This window comes from Hippoglossus hippoglossus, chromosome 15, assembly GCF_009819705.1.
Source record: "Hippoglossus hippoglossus isolate fHipHip1 chromosome 15, fHipHip1.pri, whole genome shotgun sequence".
Lineage (NCBI taxonomy): Eukaryota > Metazoa > Chordata > Actinopteri > Pleuronectiformes > Pleuronectidae > Hippoglossus > Hippoglossus hippoglossus.
Genome location: NC_047165.1, coordinates 10,916,800 through 10,940,744, shown reverse-complemented (window position 1 = coordinate 10,940,744; position 23,945 = coordinate 10,916,800). Strand labels below are relative to the sequence as shown.

The 23,945-nt window shown below is 44.0% G+C and overlaps 2 protein-coding genes across 3 annotated transcripts in view; one reads left to right on the top strand and one right to left on the bottom strand.

Annotated features, from left to right (window-relative positions):
* The window catches only part of LOC117775198 (serine/threonine-protein kinase MARK1-like), a 28,507-nt gene extending 13,053 nt beyond the window's left edge, over window positions 1–15,454 (top strand). The window contains exons 4-18 of one of the 2 annotated variants that reach the window (XM_034608124.1): window positions 4,844–4,892; window positions 5,474–5,539; window positions 5,755–5,825; window positions 6,829–6,885; window positions 7,428–7,664; window positions 8,655–8,774; window positions 9,452–9,551; window positions 9,666–9,778; window positions 9,869–10,067; window positions 10,795–10,976; window positions 11,354–11,445; window positions 11,601–11,741; window positions 11,904–12,155; window positions 13,599–13,643; window positions 13,762–15,454. In XM_034608124.1, coding sequence (XP_034464015.1) covers window positions 4,844–4,892; window positions 5,474–5,539; window positions 5,755–5,825; window positions 6,829–6,885; window positions 7,428–7,664; window positions 8,655–8,774; window positions 9,452–9,551; window positions 9,666–9,778; window positions 9,869–10,067; window positions 10,795–10,976; window positions 11,354–11,445; window positions 11,601–11,741; window positions 11,904–12,155; window positions 13,599–13,643; window positions 13,762–14,107 — 2,070 coding nt within the window. In that variant the 3' untranslated portion in view covers window positions 14,108–15,454. The remainder of the gene's footprint in view (window positions 1–4,843; window positions 4,893–5,473; window positions 5,540–5,754; window positions 5,826–6,828; window positions 6,886–7,427; window positions 7,665–8,654; window positions 8,775–9,451; window positions 9,552–9,665; window positions 9,779–9,868; window positions 10,068–10,794; window positions 10,977–11,353; window positions 11,446–11,600; window positions 11,742–11,903; window positions 12,156–13,598; window positions 13,644–13,761) is intronic. The other variant, XM_034608125.1, reaches the window with a different exon arrangement.
* LOC117775199 (leucine-rich glioma-inactivated protein 1-like) lies at window positions 15,248–21,958 on the bottom strand. The gene is made up of 8 exons (XM_034608126.1): window positions 21,140–21,958; window positions 20,893–20,964; window positions 20,248–20,319; window positions 20,094–20,165; window positions 19,334–19,405; window positions 18,763–18,932; window positions 18,505–18,669; window positions 15,248–17,394 (listed from the first exon to the last, which is right to left on the bottom strand). Exons 1-8 carry the CDS (start codon window positions 21,334–21,336, stop codon window positions 16,577–16,579), a joined length of 1,638 nt encoding a protein of 545 aa, XP_034464017.1. The 5' UTR covers window positions 21,337–21,958; the 3' UTR covers window positions 15,248–16,576.
* Window positions 21,959–23,945: the final 1,987 nt, after the last annotated feature.

Below are 23,945 nucleotides of genomic sequence, written 5' to 3'. Positions count from 1 at the left end.
CCGTTAATCCCCTCTTTCACTGTGCACACACCGCTCTGATCCCACCATCCCCTCGCTCGCCGTCTCTTTCCAATGTGCAAATAAGAGTTTTTCTTTTTCTTTTCATTGCTTCAACAAAGAGACCAGATCAACAAAATAATAAAGATGATATGATTGACATGTCAGGCGTGCTGCTGTGGATTTGCTGTTGCAGACGATATCAAAGCTTGTGCTGTTGGAATGCGAGACACATTCATATTTGGAAACCGTGGAGCTGTTTGACTTGTGACGCAAAACAGGCTGCAGCAAGTGAAGAGAGTAAACGACACGACTGAAACACTGACCGAGGGGGAAGAGAAAAACTCTTAACCAAATTAAAACCACAAAGCTTAAGTTCAGTCTCCCTCTTATATCTGAACATGACTTTATGATGTTTTCTGGTTAGTCAGAAGCCTTCGGAACATACCCTGACTCTGTTTGTGTAAAACACTTTCTGCTAGTTGTAAAAAGCCCACCATGGGGTCAAGCTTTCCTAATGTCTGTTGTTTGCGTCTATCTTGCGCCTGCCACTCTGCATTAGCCAATGAAATGCTGTCGGGGCCCATGGGCTAGAGGAGCTTTGGTCTTGTTCATATGAGTGGAATGTAATTAGACAGACAGCGTTGTTGTATGAGGTGAATCATAGTACAATTCAAATGTTGAGGCTGCTTAGATGCGTGCAGTTTACAGATTCATTCATGAGAGTTTTCAGTGCTGTGATTGAAAGAGCATCTTGCCAAAAGTGAAGTGCTTTTTGGGGCTTTTTGGAAAAGACTGCAGCTGCGTTGTGTCTTGGTGTGGTGGATAATGAATAAAAGACGGCACGACACAGAGAAAGAGACGAAGAGGCGTGCTGTTTCTCGTTGGGATTATTCTCAGCACCTCAGGAGTCGAGGACAGGACAAGACGGTGCGTCTGAAAGTCTTTCGATTGCTCCGTCTGCTTCTTTGTTTGTCTCTCTGTCCCTCGCTGTCTCTCTGTGACACACAGCGAGCAGGACTTATTTACAGATAGGCGGTTTTCAGGTAATGTTTGTGCACATTAAAACATGCAGACACATTCATTAGAGGGATGAAGGCTTCCCGGCTACCCATCCTATCAATAATCTCCATGTTGACTGAGCAGCTGTGCCACTGTGACTGAAATAGTCCAGCCAGTTCCTGTAAGTGCTCCCAGACTGATATCTGCTCCTCTGCTCCTTCTGCATGGGGACCCTGCAGTAATTAAGGCTAGTTTGGGAGTCTGGGCGCCCCTGGGTTGGTGGAAGTAGGTCACTGGCACAGACTACTGAGATTCAGGCACATTGGAAACGGCGTGTTTTCCTGTGTGTGATACACACTTTGTTTTTTGCAGCTAATCATTTTTGTCAAATACAGTCTCAGTTCTAAGTTTCAATTTTTAGTTTGTTTTCAAAATTAAAGTAAAAGAAAGAAATTTGGCCCAAATATTCACTAATTGTTCACCTTGTCTAGGTCCACCTTAAAAGCTACTTTATGCCACACTGACTCCCCTTTGTGCCTGTAGATATTATTGATATTTATACTAGACTGGATCAAACACGCCACACTCATTATCTCTTGTCATCCTCCATATTGGCTACATCGCTATTGAGCTTGTATTGACAGGCACTGTGTTTGTTGTTGTCTGTTTTCCACCGCCCTTCTCAGATTTGTTCTAATTTTTTTTCCAAGTGGCTGCACGCGTGCTTCCCATGTGAGGGGCTTTAGGGCAATGACGAGAGAGAGAGAGAGAGAGAGAGAGAGAGAGAGAGAGAGAGAGAGAGAGAGAGAGAGAGAGAGAGAGAGAGAGAGAGAGAGAGAGAGAGAGAGAGAGAGAGAGAGAGAGAGAGAGAGAGAGAGAGAGAGAGAGAGAGAAGAGCTCGAGATAAAACACTGACTCTGGAGTCCATCACTCATTCAGAATGAGGATAATAAAGAGTTTCTCTCTCCATGGATGTGTCACATGTAAAAGTAACATGCGTGAATGTATGCACATTTATTTGAGGCTACGACTTCTGTGTTTATTCCTGTGCACTGCAGGGCGTCTTGTGGTGATTGTGTCAGTGTGTTTCTAACCCTAATTGACTTTGTTACCATGGGGGAACCTCTCAGGCCGACACAGCAGCTGATGAATATGGAACAGGGTTTTGCCACACAGGAGAAGCTTGGAAACAAAACCAGGTTCCCACAACAAATCAAACTATAACGTCTGCATGCACTTTACTTTAAAATACCTGATTCAAAATGAACAAATTGACTTTTTTTAAATGACGCCATATTCCGGTGTCACAGCAGACAAATCACACAAATTACTGAAAACTAGAGATGTTCTGATACCTGATATCGATTCAGGAACGTGGACTTTGCGTATCAGCCGATTCCGAGTACCGATCCAACACCATGTATTTAAAATATAACAACACTAACCCAGTATAACAGTAAGTGATGATTGATTTTATTGTTGTATGGCCTGACATACAGAGAATGAATTCATGCCATAGAACTTCTTTTATTAGTTAATTTGACAAAGCTAACGCTAGAATACAGGAAATCTCTTCTTGACTGCTCTAAAATCAGCACCTACCAGTGGCAGTACAGTGCAACTTCTGTTTTGGAGCAAGAAAAAGAAAATTGCATTTTTATCTTGGTGAAACTAATATTCAATTAGTACTTCAAAGACATGGTATCAGATTGGTTAAAAGATTCACATACTTGCCGATGCCCACCTCGGGATTCACATCAGTAGCAGCAGCATTTCTGATGCTGGTGTCGGGAAAAACCCCACTAAAAACTATTAAAATTCTTATTCAAAGTTGATGTGAGACAAATTAACATTTGTGCACAACTTAACTGTTTCTTTAAATGATAAAATAGTATTTGAAGCATTTTCTTTTTAACTATGACAGTTTGAGCCTATTTATACTTCAGGTTTTTACCATTCAAAATGTGCAATTCTAGATTGTTCTTGCTGTCTCAAAAAAATCCCACGTGACCAAACTAGTGCATATTTTTGGAAATATTTTCAGCTGCAGATTAACACGTGTGTGTGTGATGCCTAAATGAGAGAAGGAGGATGCTGTATGTGTGGTAGAGTGTAGCTCAGGCCGCAATTTTCTTTCCAAACGATTGTGAGCCAGTGAGAAAAGTAACTGGACCAACAGGACCAGAACCGATTCATTATTTAAAAAATCATAACCCAGCCAGACTGGGTCCGGGGGGACTTGGGTCGGGTATCCACACTCTAATGTGGGAACAACAGTGCTCATGTTCATTGTAGATGTCACCCAGTGCTGCAGTCTGACTAATTTAATGCATTTTAAATCGTTTTTTGGGACAAAAGTGGAGCTCTATGGTACATAGGAGTAATCTATAACAGGCCTTGGTAACTCATAAATAATAAAATTTAGTCATTATAAAATACTTTGTTGTAGAAAAAAAATTGCATTCTTATTCTTTTGATGGGATTTTAAACAGCAAGAAAATATGACAGTGTGAGGTGATATTCTTGAAGCTGCTGCAGCTTTCTGAATGCTGTGTGTTTAAGTGTGTGTGCATGAGTGTGTGCAGGTTGAGAGGTGTCAGAAAGAAAGAAAAAGGGAGGTAGGTGAGCAAGTAGAGACAGATAAGAGAAAGAATTGGAGAGAGGGAGAGAGAGAGAGAGTGAGAGTGAGTACCTGCATGTTGTTGAACCAGACTAGCTGAGAGGACAGGACAGAGTCGGGCCTGCTCACACTGGTCTAATGCCTGTGTTTGATGACCTAGAAACATTAGAATATCCCAGCACTTATGTAAGACTTTAAAGGACCATTGCTTTGCACGGACACAGCTACACAAATGCATATACTATACTATTGTCCATTCTCATGAAATGTTATTGTCACTTTTCCCATTTTAAACTGGAGATGAAAGCATCGCTTTTTAAAACTTTTAGCTCAATCAAAGAGTTCTGCAAAAATCTGTGCTCTGTCTCCCGGTAGCAGTAGATGCTAAATCCCAGTCGAGTGAGTGTTGAAATTTAACACTCAAACACACCCGCAGCGTGGCACGACCGGGACTCGGCAGAATGTAAATGATTCAACAGCACCTCTGAGTGGCTGCAGGAGCTCGTCTGACACAAACACAGTCACACCAACGCTGAAGGAGGAGACACGCTTTTGAATGATTACAGCCCTGAATGCTCTCCTTTCTGACTCATGCTGTTATGTATGGTCCTCAGAGAAAATACAGGCAAGATAGCGACTTTCCTTTTTGCTGTTTCCCCCAAGAGTGGATGGAAACTTTCCCCTCTGCAGTAGAGGGACTCGTATCAAATTAAACCCTGTAAAGGAACTTGAATTCTGCTACAATTTGTTTTCAAGAACGGCAGCACCAAGGCAATCGATATGGTTATGCTGCAGTTATCTTGCATGTCCATGTTAAGATGGTTACATTAAGAAGCAGATGTGTAACTTGCAGCCTGTGTTGTGTTACTCTGCAGTGGCTGACTGTGTGTTATGCTGTTGTCTGGCTATTTAAATGGACGACTGGCCCAGTGGCTTGACTGCAGCGTGTCATTGGAGTTGTAATTCTGCTCCTTATCTGTGTAGGGCAGGGTTTAGTGTGACTTTCCCTTGCTGCATAAGTCATATTGCTTTTCACTGTACAGTAGTGCCATGATCCTAAGGTCCTCTCATTCTCCTGCAGAGTATAATCCGGTTTCAGATGTAGACACATTTGGAGTTTGTTGTGGCTCATTTTTCTCCGCTTAGCCCCCTCATCAGAGCTTAATACCATTTTCTAACTTTGCATCTAACCGGGTTACTCCGTGTCCCTCTGTGTCTCTGCAGCTCTTCAGGGAAGTCCGAATAATGAAGATACTGAATCATCCAAATATAGGTAAGTCTAAGCAAGTAACACCCCGTGAGAAGCTAAACCTGCGTAACAATTTGCTGGATCTGTCCAAGAAAATTTAAGTTCATTTGATTTATTGATCATTTTTTCAATGTGGATTGTCTGGTTTCCTGCTTCAATACTATTTGATTTTGCATCGAATTTATGCTTAACCCTGAAATTGCGTATTTCTTTACTGATATCATGATACCTTACTGGTTCACTGAACGCATTATTTCTGCCAAGTGTATCATTGTTTGAGCATTGAGCAACGTCCATCTCCAGTGAATTCTTAACTTCCCGATTTCTAGTTTTAGTTCCCCTATTCATTCCAACAAAGATTACGATTTATGTCACAATAATTACATTTGGGGCACTAGTTTTAGTTATCAGGGCTTAAACTTATGCAGCCAGTAGTCTCGCCTCATGCCACTGGAAGTCCACTGTTTGCTGATTTTGATGCCATAGAGTTACTCAAACAAGACCAGTAAACTAAAAACCTCCACCATAAAAAACATCCCTTCTACTGTGAATGACAAATTTATTTGACCTCTGCCTAATTTATTTTTTCCCGATCTCTCCTGCAGTGAAATTGTTTGAAGTGATTGAGACAGAGAAGACACTTTATTTGGTGATGGAGTATGCCAGCGGTGGTGAGTGACGCTTTAATGCATGTCCTCCAACTGTGTGACATTTGGTTGATTTTTGTGAGTTTATTCAAGCTTTTAATTTCCACCATAGTCAGTTTTAGAGCAATTTAATAAGCATATACACGGACAAAAACACAGTCAGTTCTTAACAACATATCATAACTATCCCGACAAGAATGAACTGCTTCATAATTGTATATTTCTTGTGTCTCCTCCAGGAGAGGTATTTGATTATCTAGTGGCTCATGGCAGAATGAAGGAGAAGGAGGCCAGGGCCAAGTTCAGACAGGTGAGTCATCAGTATTGCTGCGCTCGCAGCTCTGCCGTCATTCCATTACTGCTTTCAGTGGGAACACTGCATGCACCAAGCTCAGGCTTCGTCACTAACTGCAGAGGAGAGATGGAGCGCAGATAGCTCGGCCTGAGAGAACAGGGGTTGAGAACGGTTCCTTACAGATGCTGCTCTGACACCTAGTGGTGCTGCTAGAGCAATAAGGCATCTAGAGCAGTTCATGGATTAAATAACCTCTTTCATGATTATGTTCTAAAATGAACAGAATGTGAATCCTGTGATTTTTATTCAATAAAGCACAAGCATGATCTTGATAAACAAGTTCCTATCGCATCCATGCTGTTCAGAATCCCTAACTGATGGTTTTAGATGACTCAGAGGATCAGTGTGTGACACAGTGTGGGCAGTGTGTGTATGTGTGTCAACGTTCAGAAAGGTAAGTGTGTGTGTGCCTGAGTGCAGGCAGGTGGGTGGCATCTGTCACAGAACAGTGCGTTTTCTCTTAGATTGATCTTGTCGGACACACGTTAGTTAATCTCCCTGTCAACTGCCACAGCAACTGTTCAGTGTTGATCTGCTTGATAAATACAGTTTGACAACACATACAGATTAAAATATCTTGGTGATGCTTAATCATTTACCATCATTCCCCTGTTTTTGGACGTAAACCACTAAACCACTTGCAACCATTAACAATACTGGGGATGTTTGCAAATGTTTGCTTAATTGAATGGTATTTCTGTTAGCGTGATAAAAGGATATAATTGAGATGAGAATCATATATTGTTTTTTCTTATCCAGGCAAAAAGTAACATCTTACTTTGTTAGCAGTCCTCCTAAAGTGTAATTCTGTTGTGCTTTTTGTTTCCATGTTTTCGCCTCTTCTATACATTTTATACATCCTATAAACCTTTTGTATCTCTGTCTCTTTATGTAAAGACTACTGTTTTGAAAAGTGCTGTTATCTTTCTTAATCTTAATATGTGTGTTTCTGTTTCAGATTGTGTCTGCAGTGCAGTATTGTCACCAGAGGAGGATAGTACACAGGGATCTTAAGGTGAGGATCCAAAGTCTTGCTCTCAATATCCATCTGAGAAAAACTCTTTGTAAATAAAGCTGATTTCAGACATGCACTGATCTCCAGACATTTTCCTGGAATTTTCTGGAGGGGCTGTATGTGAGAACGCAAATGTCCGAGTCTGTTGCTCCTTTTCCTGCCAGACCACTTTTAAAATGCCTGGAAAATATCAGAGTTAGCCCGTATGAGAATACAGAAGGAAAATGTCCAGAAAACTTACAGCGAGCAAGTGGGCCATGTTGATGATGTTTCTAACACAATGCAAAACTGGAAAAAAAAAAGAATACAAAAACACAGAGTGGAATTTATATGTCCTGCCTCCTGCTTTTCCATCCAGGAGCTACCCCTCACCTACATGTTCCGGACACTTTCCTGTTATGTGAAAGATAATCTCCGTAAAATGTCCAGTACCCAATTTTCTGGACTTTTTCCGGAGTCCATGTCTGAAAATGGCTTATATGTTTTAATTATGCTGATAATTTGACCATCCACATTGTATTTTCCTCTCTGTCTCTCCCCAGGCAGAGAACCTGTTGTTAGATGCAGACATGAACATCAAGATCGCCGACTTCGGCTTTAGCAACGAGTTCACTGTGGGCAGTAAGCTGGACACTTTCTGTGGCTCCCCGCCGTACGCTGCTCCAGAACTCTTCCAGGGCAAGAAGTACGATGGACCAGAGGTGGATGTCTGGAGCTTGGGGGTCATCCTCTACACGCTGGTCAGCGGATCGCTGCCCTTTGACGGCCAGAACCTAAAGGTGTGCACTTGTTCTGGCTCTTGGAAGGTTTACACGAACAGCAGCTTTAAATGTCTCACTTAAGTTGTTTATGTTTAACTTTGATAGAGTAGTAATTTTTCATGTGCAACTGAGTGAAACACCACAAATGTCTATTGGGAGACATTCCTAAGATGTGCGGTGTTTCATCTCATCTCTATAATAGCAGACTTGTGGTTGATCAGAACAGGTATAAACAGTTATAGACATTTTCGCAGGACACGCATCCAAGCTCATTTAAAACATGCTGAGACCTTTAATCTGGCTCCTAAATTATTACACCACACAGTTGCAAGGGGGGGAAACAACTATAGCAATACGTGCATGCATCAAAATGATGAATAATTAAATTCATACAGACAGTAAAGCCCAAATTCAAAGAGAGGAGCAGAATAAAGCGATACACCCTGGTATCTTGACCAAGTTTCTTATAAGTGAGATATGAACTCAATCTCTTCTAAGTGAGTTAGGATGTTTACATGCATCAACCTAAAACTGGGTTACTTGAATAACCAAATTTAGAGTGGAATTTCCTGTGTCTTTAGTTTGGAATGAGACTTTGTATTATTCCACCCTTCTTTATTATTGCAGCAAAATAAGCTGCAGTGATTATAGCAGGTCAAGGGACGGGGAAATAGCAATTTACCTTTTTTGTGTGTTTATAGCCCATCACCCTTATTTCCCTTAATTCTCCATTGTAGCACATAGGTTTTATGGCTCACAACCTTTTGTTTTAGGCTATGACAAGAGACTGGTTTTAGCAAAAAGGCTTTATTAAGCCCACTGCACACTACAAGCATTGCTAGTGAATATTATAAAACATTTAGCAGCTAAGAGCCAGTTATTTCCCTCAGGAGATAACGTAGACCAAAACATCACTAGACAATATTGTGAATATTAAACTCACTCTATTCGCAATTTCTTGTTGCTAATTGTTGTATTTGATTTTGTCTCCGACGGTCTGGTGTGCAGGAGCTGAGGGAGAGGGTCCTCCGGGGAAAGTACCGCATTCCTTTCTACATGTCCACAGACTGTGAAAACTTGCTGAAGAAGCTGCTCGTGCTCAACCCTGTCAAACGAGGCAGTCTGGAGGTATTTCCAGCGTGTTTCACTGCAGCTTCTCTCCAGTTATTCGCTCCTCATTCACAAATGTTTTGCACTGGCCTGCAGTGGAACAGACCGTCCTGATGATTTGGAAGCACAGTTGTTGTGAGTCACCCGAAAGCACATAATTGTTGCTGTAGAAGACTTTAGTTTACAGCCTCAGACTGAGATCTGGGAACATTATTCATCTGAGACCAAACAGTGGTCTTACATAAGTCTTTAACTAAAACAATCAGAGAGAGTAAAACTAAATTGAATTAGTCAAAGCATTATAAGTAATACAACTAAATAAAAACAACAAAATACTCTGATGCTGTGTATTTTCACTGCATCCAGGTAATTTGTGATGATTGGCGCTTGTTTTTTCTTTACATACGATATATACAGTAGTTGTTGGTACAATTCACACTGGACAGTCGGTCCAGAGTCGATATCACCCCTGCACTGAGAATCAGGCTGACGTTCAATAGTAAAGATTTCTCCACCAATACTATCCATTGATCTCGCTGTTGTTCAGCCACAGCGGAACTCGCAATCAAAAAGGTTTCACAGTTGGAAATCAAGTCATCCGTTTCTTTAATTGTCATGTTGTGTAATTAACTGATGTTAGTCACGATTAATTATCTGTCATTATAAGATTTATAATTGTCCCGTTTCTTTGTTAGCAAATCATGAAAGACCATTGGATGAATGTGGGTCACGAGGAGGAGGAGCTAAAACCTCACATCGAGCCAGAGGCAGACTTCAGTGATTCATCCAGAATAGGTGTGGCAGACTGCCTGTGTGTGTGTCTGTATATTTGTGTGTGAATGTCGACGTCTCTTAATGTCACTTCCACGACTATCCCTGGGATTCATGTTGACTTCTGTTCGCCATCAGAGCTCATGGTGACGATGGGTTTCCCGAATGATGAGATCACAGAGTCTCTAAAAAGCCAGAAGTACGATGAAGTCATGGCCACCTACCTGCTGCTGGGCAGAAAAGCTCCAGAGGTCAGTCTGTTGACCTACAGCGCCCTGACATCATCACCAGTGTCAAACACACGGACCTCATGCCTCAACCTGTGTCTTTATATATTTCAGTTTGAGGGGAGCGAGCCTCTGACCAACAGCATCCTGGGCCAGCGGCAGCGACCGACCAGTGACATTAACAACGGTTCCAGCGTTTCTCCCGCCCATCCTAAGGTCACGCGCAGCATCTCGGCCAATCAGAAGCAGCGCCGCTACAGTGATCATGGTGGGGATGATGATGGTGGTGGTGGTGGTGTCGTAGAGAAGCCAAGTAAAGTAACCTCATCCTTCCCAGCTCTGAGAGGGCTGTGTGTTGAGTAGGGGGAAGTTGCTTTTATTTGCTGAGGATTAGCCAGTAATACGGGTATCCAACCTGTTGATGTGCCCGTGAGCAAAGCATTAGAGCATGTCCAGCTCCACTGTGCAGCTGAATAATGCTGAGTAAGCTTTAAATCTTTGCTGTCTGGTTATCAAGCACATTTTATTGCGTGTGGTAACAGATTTGATTTCAACCTCAATTTTTATGGTGGAAAAAAGGCGTTCATCAAACCATTTAATTTTCATAAACGCTATATTTAAATGTGTGCAAGTCAGTGACTCAACCTGACCACTGCACTGATTGTGTAGCAGCTTCCTTCTATGTCACGTGGGGCCATTGTGTCTGCTGCCATCTGCTGGTTGGCTGCTTTCCTGCAGCTCCCTCAGGAACAGCACCTCAAAGCATGAGGAGGGAACAGCTTTGCCTTGTACCCGCTCCCCTTGGCTTCTGTAGTTGTCCAATTTTTATAACAAATTGTTGTTGCTGAGTTTAATATTTGACAGACTGGATTGTGTGTAAATCCTGGCTTTGAGTGGCTTTTTAGTGGTGTTGTAATGAGGTCATTGTCCTTATCCGTTCTTTTTTTTTTTGTGTAAAAATCCCGGCATCCGAGCAGTAGAAGGAAATGGTGTGCTTCATAGAACTTGTCTAAATTTGTTCGTGTGTGCCTCTCTCCCAGTTGGTCCTTCGGTTCCTCCAGCCGTATCGTATACTAAGCGTGGCCAGGCCTTGAGCGTGGAAAGTGACCACAGGGAGGAATGGGACGGAGCACGCCGGCTGGAGCTCAACACCTCCAAAGGAGACGTCCCTGCTTCACCACTGGGGGTGCAGGAGAGGAAGAAAACTACAAGTGCTGTCGGGGTGAGAAAGTAGAGAACACGCAAAGAAACGCATGTACACATGAGCAAACAGGTTCATTCTGCAAGACTTTTTATCTGATATCATGAAATCCTCTTCATGTTCCAATAACCATCAATAAATATAGTCATCTGAAAAAAAATGAAAAATAGCCATGTCTGTGGCCCTAATATGATTGGCTGCAGTACCTGTCTGTCACTAACCGACCTGCCAGGCTGCACACATCATGCCTGTGCACTCACTTCACATGACCAGAGACCAGATGTGTAGCCTGCTCTTTCTAGCTCTTCCGGGATTACAAACCCTAACTAAGCTTTACTCATGTTTCAGTAATAATCAGTTCAAAATCCATGTTTTGTGGTGTCTAATTTCTCAAATAGACCAATGGATCGATGACTCGCAGGAACACATACGTGTGTGAACGTACCTCCACTGACCGATACTCAGCGATTCCTAACGGCAAAGACAGCAGGTAATTACAAATACATTCACATTAACCCACAGGGTGAGATTCTGCTCTGCATGTTCCCTGTTTATCTCTTGTCCAGGTTATTATTTCTGTATAGTGTTATAATGCATTGTTAACAATCCGCTCGCGTGCAAATACTCTCTGCCCTTTGTCCACAGTTTAACCGAGGTGTCAGGTAGCACCCCATCGACTGCAATGAGCTCCACACGACCTCGTCACACTAAGTCCATGTCATCGTCAGGGCATCCTTCAAAGAGCACACTGCCCCCCATCGACGACAACACGGAGCTAAAAGCCAGGTGAGCTGTACCCTGGCTTTGTCATCTCATATAACAGAGGCTGAAGGACGATGACGTGTTAAACTCTATTTTTGGCAAAGAAGATGGAGCAGACAATATCATTTACTTCTTAGCGAATGATGATATGCACCATCCATCTTATAATCTTTCTTTACTTTGCAGCTCCTCTCCGCGGGGTCCCTCCACCTCTCCGTCTGCACACAGTATTAGCACACCCGAGAAGAACCGCTTCCCCCGTGGCACCACCAGTCGCAGCACGTTCCATGGAGCCCAGCTGAGAGACCGACGCAGCGCCACCTACAATGGCCCCCCGGCCTCACCCACGCTGTCCCACGATACGGGGGCTCTCGCTCAGCAACGCAGGGGCACCTCCACTGGAATCATCAGCAAGATCACCTCCAAGTTTGTGCGCAGGTCAGTGAAGACAAACGGCTGCACAGATGATACTCGAGGTGCTAGTTAACACTTCTTGGACAGTTCAGATATTCACGTTTCTTTCATTCCTTCCATTTGTCATCTTGAAGTAGAAAACATCTGATTCTCTCAAAAAACACAGGATTAGTGCGCTTCATTTTGTTAATTTTGTTTCTACTGTTGCATCATTATTATATTCCTACAAGCAAAATGAACGTCCTCATCTTTCAAACATTGTGTCGTCGGTGGTGAAGACGATCAGCAATCCTGCTTCTGCTTCTTCTTCTCTATTATCTAACGCTGTCTCAACTTCCTGCATTTGGTCCAAAAAAGGGCAGAGATGCCAGTTTAGACTTAAAGATGGATGATCATACTTACATTTTCTCTGAATGCCATCAGCTTTCATTATTTACAAAACTTAAACATCTATTTTCCATTTACATGCTTCAAAGTGGACGAGGAGACATACAATATCATCCATGGATTTGTCTGTCTCTGGTTAAAACCAAACTGCCTGACCGAGAGATTAAAGGATTACTTGTTGCAAAATGTGTTCAGATGACTTAATGGAAACTTTTTCAGCCGTGAAAACTAGGAAAGCATCTCATCCTTCTCTTGCGTCTTGAAAACATACATGCTGTTATCTTTTCTCAATCTATCGATCTTATTGTACCTGTTGCTCCACTGTTTCCCTTTCCTGTCAATGTGACAAGCAAAAGCCAGAACCACGTTGTCCAAACACCAGTTAGCTCCTTGTGTCACCTTGATGCTGGACCTTCTGCTAGAGGCTCACGGCTTTCTCTCCTTTTCTTTCTGCATAGAGCTCTGTCTTTCAGGTCAAGCCGGAGGTAGGAGAACACAACGCTTGCTGCACCTGTTATCCCCTGTTGAAACAAACCTAAAACCAACTCTGTGCCCACTATGACCTTGGCCCGTGTTTCCTTAACCCCCTTACGTACTTGCCCACCACACCACGTCCTTGCTTACTGACACCCTTGTTATGTCGTGTATTTCCTTCCCGTGTGTCCACTGCCTCGAGAACGAACCTCACGAGCCCACCAGCTTCTCCTCGACTAAGCCACAATATCTGCTCCTCCGGTTGCTGGCTTTCCTCTCCTTACTTTCCCCCAGTTTTCATGCTGCGCTTAAGAGAAAAGATTTAGAGCCACTTTTACTCTTCTTACAGATCAGTGGGGATTAAGGAAAGGTAGAGCGCAGTAGACGGTAGGATGCATTGGGTCATTGTGAACGAGTCCCGAAACGTCACAGTCTCCTCATTGTGTTCTGATCCCTGATAACCCAGGAGTGTGGATTCTTTCCTGGCATGATGCCTGACACCCTTCTGTGTCCAGTGATGATGACAGTGCTGTTGGAAGTGGGTGGGGGGGGACACATGTTGGCGGCAGCTTGTGGGTGTAACAGTGTATTCCCGGTTTATTTCAGGGTGCCCAGTGAGGGAGAGGCCAGTGCCAGGACAGAAACACCGAGGTGAGAGTTTGAGCGAGGACGTAGATTTCAACGAGAGCCTATAACCAACTTCTACCTCCTTCAACGTCTCTCTCTGTCTCCCCCTCTTCTCTGCTCTTTCTTCCTTATCTCACTGAAGGAGTGTGTCCGGTGAGACTAAAGAGGACGGCAGTCGGGACTCCAAGCCTCGTTCGCTACGTTTCACCTGGAGCATGAAGACCACCTCCTCCATGGAGCCCGCCGAGATGATGAGGGAGATCCGGAAGGTTCTGGACGCCAACAGCTGCGACTACGAGCAGCGCGAACGCTTCCTGCTCTTCTGCGTCCACGGCGACGCCCGCCAGGACAACCTGGTCCAGTGGGAGATGGAGGTGTGCAAGCTGCCGCGCCTTTCGCTCAACGGCGTGCGCTTCAAGAGGATATCGGGCACGTCCATCGCCTTTAAGAACATCGCCTGCAAAATTGCCAACGAGCTCAAACTGTGACGACAGATGGAGTCCCAGTCAGTCTTCGGTGAGCTCTGATCGCGGTCTCATCTCATCACTGGATGTTGACTCACAGGACAAAATTCAGCACTGTAGGTCCTCGCCGTGCAGAATCAGGGTGGACTCGGCTGGTAACGTGCAATACTGGCCACGAATGTACTGTACAGGGTAGTGGATCAGAGAGATCGCGCAAGAATTAACCTCTTTGACGGAGAGATAGCAAAAACAGCTAACCCCCCTCTCTTTTATTTTTCTTCCGTCCGACTCTCTCTCTGTCTCTCATCAGCCCACTGCTCCTCGTCATAGGACACATTCATGTAACATGCAGTATGCAACTGAAGATGACCATCCTGCAATAATGTTTTCAATCTCTTTTTCTAATCGCCTACTACAAGATCTACTGTCCTCGCTGAAAAACCATTAAAATTACTGAAAGCTAAAATAGCCGCTTCGACACCTGTGTTAAGTCAGTATATAGATCAGGCTGGAGCCCATACTAAAACTATGTAAAAAGAGAATTGTACTGTATGCATAACATCTGCAGGTACTGTATTGTATATTGATTTTGCGTTCTGTACAGAATTTTATTGTCAATACTGTCTTTTTTCATTGAATTTTAAGTTCTTTCCTAATATAATTGATGTCTCTTAGAGCATTATCCTTTCAGCCTGTGAGTTTTTTTAATTCCTTTTTTGTAAGAGCCACCATATGACAAGTGTTTTTAATTTTATTTAAAGAGCACTAAATTATTTTGTGGAATATTAAGGGACGTGTTCCCTTGCCTTTTATGTTCTATTTTATTTGCCTACAGAGAAAAAAAAAAACACTACGTTGCACCACATAGACTTGAGTAGTAAGTTCAGTTCAAACTGAGAAATGTGTTCACTTTATTTTCTCTCAGCAGCAGGTCGGCGATTCGGAGGTGCCTGCTGCTATTGCACAAGTTTTCCAGGGTGACGTGAACATGAGAGTATGCACCTGTGTTTCTTTCATGTTAGTTTGGTAGTTCTCAATTACAAACAAAATGCAGGGTGTAAATCGGTTTACTTTAGAAAACAAAAAGGACGGGACACCTTTTTTCCGAAGGAGTGAAGATGCATGAAAAGTCAAACAATCATCCTGAAAGAAGCAGAATTTTCAAAAGAGTCCGATTTAATCCTGCCACCAGTGTGATTGTGCAGGTACTTGTGTATCTCCTCGCTTGTGGTTTTCTTTTTTTTTTTTGTTTTCTTTTTTTTAATTCAGCGGAATTTATTGTATTTATTCCATTACATTGTAATGTGCTGCTTTGTAGAATTGAGGCGTGCACTTTGTTGGAGAAAATAAAAAAGATTTTATTTGTTTGTATATTTTTTGTTTGATTTCTCATGTTTGTACCATAACTACACCGCTAACTTCTTGGCTGCAATGTCCCGTGAAGTAGATGTGTTGCTGGAGTGTGTTTTTGTGTGTTGTCATTTCACACTGACGCCACGTCATGCCACACGGTGCCAGCAATAGTTAGTGATGTAAACCTTTATTGACTCTAAATGACATGATATTAGTCAATAACTTAAATCCTAATCATGACACAATAAAATGCATTTTGCCAACATGTTAGTCGAAGGTAAAGCGTTATGAACAATATCCTCAGTTTTTCATTTCAGTCCCTTGTAAGTGTGCGAGAATAGTTCCAAGTTTGCCCGAAACGTTATTCTGAAAAAAACTGCATTTTTCAATACTTTTCAATACTACATTATACAAAGCGTTAATGATATAAATGTCACTCTCACACTACATCTCTGTTGAAATTCTCCAAATTATAAAGAGATTTTAAATCATTCTCCTGAACAAATGTGTATCTAACTGGCGTGGTCCCTCTCAAACTTACAAAAGCTTCATTTATTTTTTACAAATATTTTTAGCGAACAAGTGGAAAGAGAAAAATGTAAACATTTAGTTTTGGCAGATTTGTTCGGTTGAACATGTTAATCGGTTAAAAAGTACCATTTCATTATTACTCTCTGTAGATAAATATATGAGATTACAAATGTATAAACTTTGTTGAGTCATATGGATGATCCAACATGAACAAAATAAGCTACTGGCCAACGGTAGAATTGAAAAGATGAATGAGGATGGATGTTGCATTTGTAATCTGAGGGACGGCCTGAGTGAGGCCCTGGTCATGCATTGATGTCTCGGGTTTTAATCCTAACTTGAGATCCATGCATTGAACTCAACGTGCATCTCAGCCAAATACATTTGGTTGAGACACGTGCGTCTACATTTACCATGCACTGATTTCAATGGAAGATTTTTTAAAGAGAAAAAGAGTAATGCCTGCCTTTCTCAAGTTAGGATCAACTGATAGTTACTTTCAGTGATGTTCAGAGCTGCATCTGCTGCAACAGTCTTCTTTAAACACAAAAAACCCCCACTAAAGTTACCTATAATCTATCAATCAGCCAGAAAAAAAAAAACAAATACTCAATTGCTCAGATCAATAACCAGGTGCTCGTAGATCTGAGTTTTCCCTTTGAAACTGGAGGCCAGCAGGAACTGCCGGTTGTCTATGGAGACTGGAGAGAAGGCTCTTGGCGCCTGGATGTTCAGCTCCTGGAAATGGACAAACGTGCCCTTCTTGGTGTCCCAGCGGTACACCTGCGTGAACGAGTAATCACTGCCCAGAATGGCGTACTGCCAGCTGCCCACGGCGAAGGGCTGGAACACCATGGAGCCGCGAGAGGGCATGGTCTGCAGCTCTCGGAAGAGGGCCCCGTCCCAGCGCATCACCTTGGAGTCGCCGATGAAGCGCGTCAGGCAGATGAAGAGGTCGGACTTGACCTGGAAGTGCTTCACGGCGTAGACGTCCTCCATCTCCGGGATGTCCGTGCGCCGGTCAAACAGCTTGGTGCTTTTGTTCCACTGGTAGATGACAGGCCTCTGGGAGCTGCTGGACAGGATCAGGTGAGGCTTGGAGGAGATCTCCATGAACTCCACATCGGTGTCCCGGTACCACGGATGGAGCGACTGGTGGGAGTAGAAGCCGTTGCCGTTCCACTTGTAGATGGTGGTGGAACCGGCCTTGGAGCTGTCCGCTATGACGAAGAAAGATTCTCCGTCGATGCGGAAAGTCTCAACGTCGTTCGGTTTGCGGATTCTGAGGATATCGATGCCTTGGAGCTTGATGAATTTGTTGGCGGAGGTGTCGCGTTTGTAGATGTGTGAGCCACCGAACAGCTGAGCCACGATGACGAAGAGCTGGTTGTCGATAACCAGAGGCTTGCAGATCACTGTGGAAGTGCCTGGTGAGGAGAAAGAGAGGACACAAACAATACAGCTGCACTTGGAGTCTCCACGTGGTCCCTTAAAGATTCAAGATCTTAAGTCTTTAATGTTACTGTGCAAATAGAACAAAATTTAGTTTGAAGCCTGTAGATGCCTTATAGTTAACACACACGAATTTAGACTATAAGGTAAACAAGTATAAAAAATGGAATTAACAGGAAAGTTTAGATTTAGAAAACATGGTGAAATAGGATCAAAACAAAAAATATCTATTAACTTATTCCACAAACGTCTTTCTGTCTGTATGTGGAACGCATATCTCGCAAACTGTTTATCCCATCGGCTTTACATTTGGCAAATGTTTTCTAAGTGCACCAGGGAAGTGCTTTGTTAAATGTGGTGCGATTTGGACACGCGATATGTTCAGTATTAGTAAAAATTAAATTAACAGGCAACCAGCGCTCAACCAAGCTAGCAGTTAGCAGGAATGTGTCTTCAGTCTTCTCCTACTTCCTCTGACAAACTACAGCAGAGGTCGGCAGCTGGGTCTAACAGCAGGTCATAATTGCTGCAGGGACATTTTGATAATCTGATTATTTATATTTCACCATATCGGACCTAGACACAGACACTCACGGGTTTTAATCTCTGTCATAGACACAACAACAAAAAATCCCTTCCTCATTGGCAATTTGTCTTCGAAGTAAAAGCACAACCTTTGTTTTGTTGCTGTCATGCTTTTTCTCGAGCTCATTTGCTGAGATTTTATTTTGAAAAGTTGTGAAGTTGGGTCTGAAGTTCTCTGAAATGATTGATTCATTTTACTGAAACTGACTATAAAATCCTCACTGCAGATGAACCAGGTAGGATGAACACAAACGTTTCTAACTTCACTCTGCACCATAGACATAGTGACAGTATATTGTGGAAACGTTTGCAGAGGAATCACTAAAGACAAAGAATAATTCAGCTCCGTAGCATTAACGCAGGTCAAGCTTACAGGAAAGTTTTGAACGGGCACTGCACTCAAAGCAATTCAAAATCGAGCTGTACTAAAGTGACAAATCAATCCTGTCACCACACGGCACTCCGTCACCACTTTACATCGGAAAAGGACGTTCACTTACTGTCAATGTCATCGTAGTTCCTGAAGACCATCTCCACGTGGTCCCACTCCAGAAAGCTGCATTTCCCAATGAAGGGCTGAGCAAACACCACATACTGATCGTTCCCAAAGGAAAAGGCCTCCACCGATATGGACTCAAACTTCAGGGACTGGTAGGAGGCAAACTCTGCGAGAGAAACGAAAACACACTTCAAATAACGCTACGAAGTCAGGAGAAGCTGCGATTATTGAAGGAAACAGAGTATTTTCTGTGCCGCACCTGTGGTGATGCAGTCGAACGACTGCGCCACCAGATCGTTGATCTTCTTGTCCAGCTGTGAGGCCGGGCCTTTGCAGTAAATCTGATCCACTGTGGCGTTGGTGCTGTAAATCCACTCCACCAGCCACTTGAGCTTACAGTCACAGGTGAACTGGTTCCCCCGCAGGTCTCTGAGGGGAGAGAACCAGACAAGAACTAACCTCAGACAGCTCTCAGCTTTGAGAAGGGATTTTTACACGGAGCTGTGGTACGAGTGCAGGCTCTGCTCTGTGACCCTCGCTGCTTCCTCCGGTGCTCTCATTAATATCGAGGAGCTATGAAGAAGAAACGTCTTCGGTCGCTGATAGATGGCGAACTCTCTCTCCTCCTCGCTGCCTCATGTAATTTTAATGGTGTTAAAAGCACCAGCTGCCCACACATTTTTCAAGCTGTGGCTGAAGTAGAATAATGATACAGTTTTCTATATTTAGAGCGTGTACAGAAAACTCATTGTCCGCGTTAGGCTTTAACAGTATATGTACAGTTTATCTCTTTGTTTCCTGGTAACGCAGGATTGAAAATTCACACTTACACTTTAGTCAAGGCCTCAAGACCCTTGAACAAATCTTTAGGCAGAGTGTCCAGATTGTTGTAGGCCAGACTCCTGCAAGAGAAGAGAACAATAGCATCTGATCATTACGTCCCTCTAGATCACGACTATACACTTATTCTGCTGTGTTTTCTAGAGAAGAACCTGCAGTGCCTCACGGAATCTGAGTTTGGACGTGGATAATGCAGTGTTGCTTCGCAGAGGAATATATGAATATGTGCGAAAAGAACCTGGGAACATAATTCCACCCTGGAGGCTGGAGGCAGGAACATTGGTTATTGTGAGTTTGAGGAAACATTAAGCTATTTTTAGAGCTGCCTCCTCAGCCATTTTATGGCTTTCACAGCAACAGAAACGAGGGGAAAGAGGTGGATTCCGCTGCGGGGAAGGGTGTCGTCGTGTTTTCGAGGGACAACTAAACAATCTTACTTCTCTATTAGAAATAAAGACAATTAAAGCTGCAAAGCAAATGTGTATTTAAAAGGCCTTCAGCGTATAAACTTTATTAATCTGGACAGCGAAGGTGAGCGGATTTGCTTGATAATCATATTAACAGCTGCACAGTGTCCAGAGAAATGTCTATGTGGCACTAAATGTTGTGTAATAAACTTTGTCAGCACCTTTCTGCACCTGCACCTGGATGACAACACTATCTACTGACACAAGGGTTCTTTGTATTTTTGCTATTCTGCTGACGTATACGTGTAATGTTTTGCACAAGAAGTTATAGACGCATACTTACAGGTGCACTAAGGTTTTCAGTCCCCGGAAAGCGTGTGGCGATATCGACTTGATCTGGTTGTTTTCGATGAACCTGTGAAAAAGGCGACGAGTGAACGCAAAGAGGAAGGAAGGAGACAAACAGCTTCCAGGAGGAGTTTGTGTCGAATACTCACAGATACTCCAGATGAGGAAGACCGAGGAAGGCGTCCTCGTTTATAGATTCCAGGTTATTGGCTGTAAAGAGGCTGTGGAGAGATGCATGTAGTTAATATTTTATTATCTAGGGTCAGAAATGGGAGGATAACAAGCTGTTGTCCCACATTTGGAGCTACCGTGAAAAAAAAGGAAAGAAAGGAAACCCCTTGTCTTTGTTCCTCAGAGCCACACACCCCCTCCAATACATCAGAGACAGGGATCGATGCGCCACGAGGATTCCTGCAGGCTTACATGTTTGTTTTGAAGGACAAGGTAACTCAGTCAATACTCTCCCCCATGAGACAGGGAGGAGTGGAGGGGATTCCCTCCTGAAATGAAGGGATTCCCCCCATAGATGAAGCTCACTGTGATACACACAGATACATGTCATGACAGGAGGTGGATGGATTCACAGCAAAGACACATGGTAAAATGGAGATTATGACAATTTCAAGAGCTAGAGCAACATCCATTCTAACACAGTGTGCATGATCAGTGGAGGAGGTGGGGAGAGGAGATGTATTGAAACGTTAAAAATGGCGTTTGATCACCTCACTGGAGGGGACTGACAGCATGCAACAAAGACTGAGGGACAAAAAGCTGGAGCAGGAGAGGTTTCTCACAGGAGGTGCAGGGCAGGCGTGTGTATGAAGCTCTCCTTCGGGATCTCGGTGAATTCAGACTTGACGAATGATCTGTGGAGGGGAAAGAGAAAAAGAGCCTGTATTACCAGTATGTCCCAGAGTGCTCAGTTGGACGTGCATGATCCTGTGCAGCAGCAGACACACATTTTGGAGAAGAGCACGTTTTGCAGACTGCACAAACAGCGGTGTGGAGATCAGGCATAAACCAGCGATAAATGGGACTTACAGAGATATGACATCCAGGGGGAAGCTGCGAGGGATCAGTCCTGCGCTCTCGCACAGCGCGTTATCTTTGGTGCATGTGCACGATGAGGGGCAGCGCGGCTGTTTGGGTTTCTTACTCTCCGCCAAGAGTAGAACACACGCCAGCACCAGTAAACCGAGCAGGGGCGATCTCCTGCGCATCCTGCGTGTGTTTTCCATCCTTGCGGGGCGCTGCGGGCACGAACGACAGCCGTGCGCCAGAACCAGGGGTCTCGGCTCTGGTTCCTTCTTCCACCAGCACCACCACCACCGCCGCCGCCGCTGCTGCTGCTGCTGCTGCCGCTGCTGCTGCCTGTGTCTCTGCTGCTTCTCTTGGTGCCTGGAGGCCAAAGCGACGCGTTGTCCGCTCGTGTTTATCTCCAAGCGCCGTGCGCCACCGCCGCCTCTCTGGAGGTGATTAAACCGTGCGCCCCGTGCGTCCACAGCGCCGCAACTACTCCACACTGCACCCCCCCTTAGAGAACAAACCTACACACCTCGATCCAAATGTTAAATCTAATCAAACGCGCGCCTGTGGTTGCACGAGCTCGAGACAACACCAGCTGGCAGGTGGGTATCCCAGCGGGAGCAGACGGAGCATCTCCATCCAAAACCACGCCTATAGGGGCCTGTGATTTTTTTCAGCGAGCGTCGCACTCGCCCCGCCAAGCTCAGTGGAAGGATCCCGCCCAACACACGCAACGGAATTGTGTAATTTTTCGTGAATCAGCTGCTGGAGTGAAAAAAAAAGAAGCGGGGACATGAGCCAGCGGATTGCTGGCTGCGTTTACGCGGCGCAGACGCACACGGGCTTTCTATGCGGGGAGCAGCGGGTGTGGGAAACCCGCTGGGGGAAGAAATTTACAGTCATAAAGGAAATACAGCTGCAACCACTGGCTCTGGGTTTCACCTCAGGCTGCACCACAAAGCCCGAGTGTAGCTTTATTAAAGCCATTAAATAGGTCCCCGTGATTTGGCACATTTGTGGGGTTTATTTCCTGGTTTGTGCGCGGTTTCCATGGCGACTGGAGGATGCAGAGATGTGATGGAGGGGTGTGGGGAAGCCCTCTGTCATCCTGACATCTGCTCGGTCAAATACCCCCCCCCCCCCCCCCCCCCAGTACACCCCCTCACGGACAAAGGACAGGTTAACAAAATTGCCTCCCTGCTATCCTGCATGACATCATGCTCACTTCACCCCACACAGCCACATCAGATAAGGCCATGCTCCTTTCTATTTTTTTTATATATTGCCCTCCCAGTTTTATTGCAGTCTCCAGGGAGCCCTATAAGGTCCTCCTCACAGTCTAATTTCTCTGATCCCTGCAGAGTTATAGGATTAATATGTTTACTCACTGTGCCTGGCAGGCCTGCATGCATGCGTCAGACGCCTTCTGGGAAGAAACATGTGCAGAAAGCTTTTTAAAAAGGCCCCCTGAATAAATATACTCTGGCTCCCTGCAGTCTCCCTGTCCCTGATGTGATTAGCTATACACCATTTCGTATTGTCTGTGTTAAATGAAAGCATCAGGAGGAGCAGGGTCGTGATGTGGAAGCTGTGACAAAGGCAGGGATGGAAGAATAAAAGCCTTCACCTGCAGCGAGAGAGATAAAGTGAAGGAGAAGAGGGAAAAACCAAGAGGAGAAATGTGGCTATGGAGATTTTTGGAACGGAAGGAGAAGTCTTGTTTTTCTCAGGCAGCTCTCGGCATAAACGGAGAACACTGGATATTATTGTTGGTCGGAAAGATGATGGGGTCTTGTCTGTGCCTCATAAATGCCATCATTCATAAGCAGAATAGAACACACACTGTCCAGCAAGTATTTGGCCACAGCTGACATGGTGTTTCTGACATTTGAAGGAACTTTCCGCACCTTTTTTTGCTTATTTTCTCGAACTAATAAACAATATTTGAGCATTTTTACTTTGCTCGGCTTTGTTATATGTGTCTTTTCTAGCTAAAAAGAGTTTTGGCTCCACTCAGTCTTTATTTGCTCGGGTTGGTCAATCTTTCACAGTCCTCCCTCGTGGCCTGATCTTCCCACTAGGAGGCAGTGTAGAGCTACTGCAAGGCAGAGCTTGTTTTATGAGCTGTCAGCTTTAAAAAAAAAAAAACTTCTTCTCTTTTGAATTCTCTTTGTGATTATTTAAATTTAAATGAACTGTGATCCAAATGGAAATCAACATTCTTGCCATACAACACAAACACGATGGTATGGCGACCCTCCTGCTGCTCTGGTCTCATGAGGAATCAGGCCGTTTGGCGCCTACACTGTTGTTTTTACACGTTGACCTCTGGCCCGAGCTAGTGTCTTAAGGAGCCCTGTCAGTCCACAAAGCTGGCTTACCCGCTGTGACATGGCCCCCGGGCTTTTGTAACTGAGATGCTCCTTGGTTCTTGTATGTACAAAATAGGTTTGCACGTCCACCTGTCAGTCACCTGCCTGAGCCAATCATACGAGAAAGGATATGGCAGTGACACAAAATACACATGATGATATTGTGATCCTTACCCAACACAAGAAATGTTCATTCCACTGCAGGGAACAACTGAGGGATTGGCTTTAACTGTGAAGCACAAACACTGAAAGCAAATAAAAATAAGTTTGAATTTACATTGGAAATCTGAACAGTTCCTGTTCTTAAGAATGTTCTTATAGTCATGTCACACAATGTATTCATTCATTCTTATTACCAACTTGTATTTGTGAAAAATTAACAATTGTAATCTTTCACTCATTGGTTGTACATGGCAGAGATATTGTCTCCTACTGGGACCTTCCTGGTT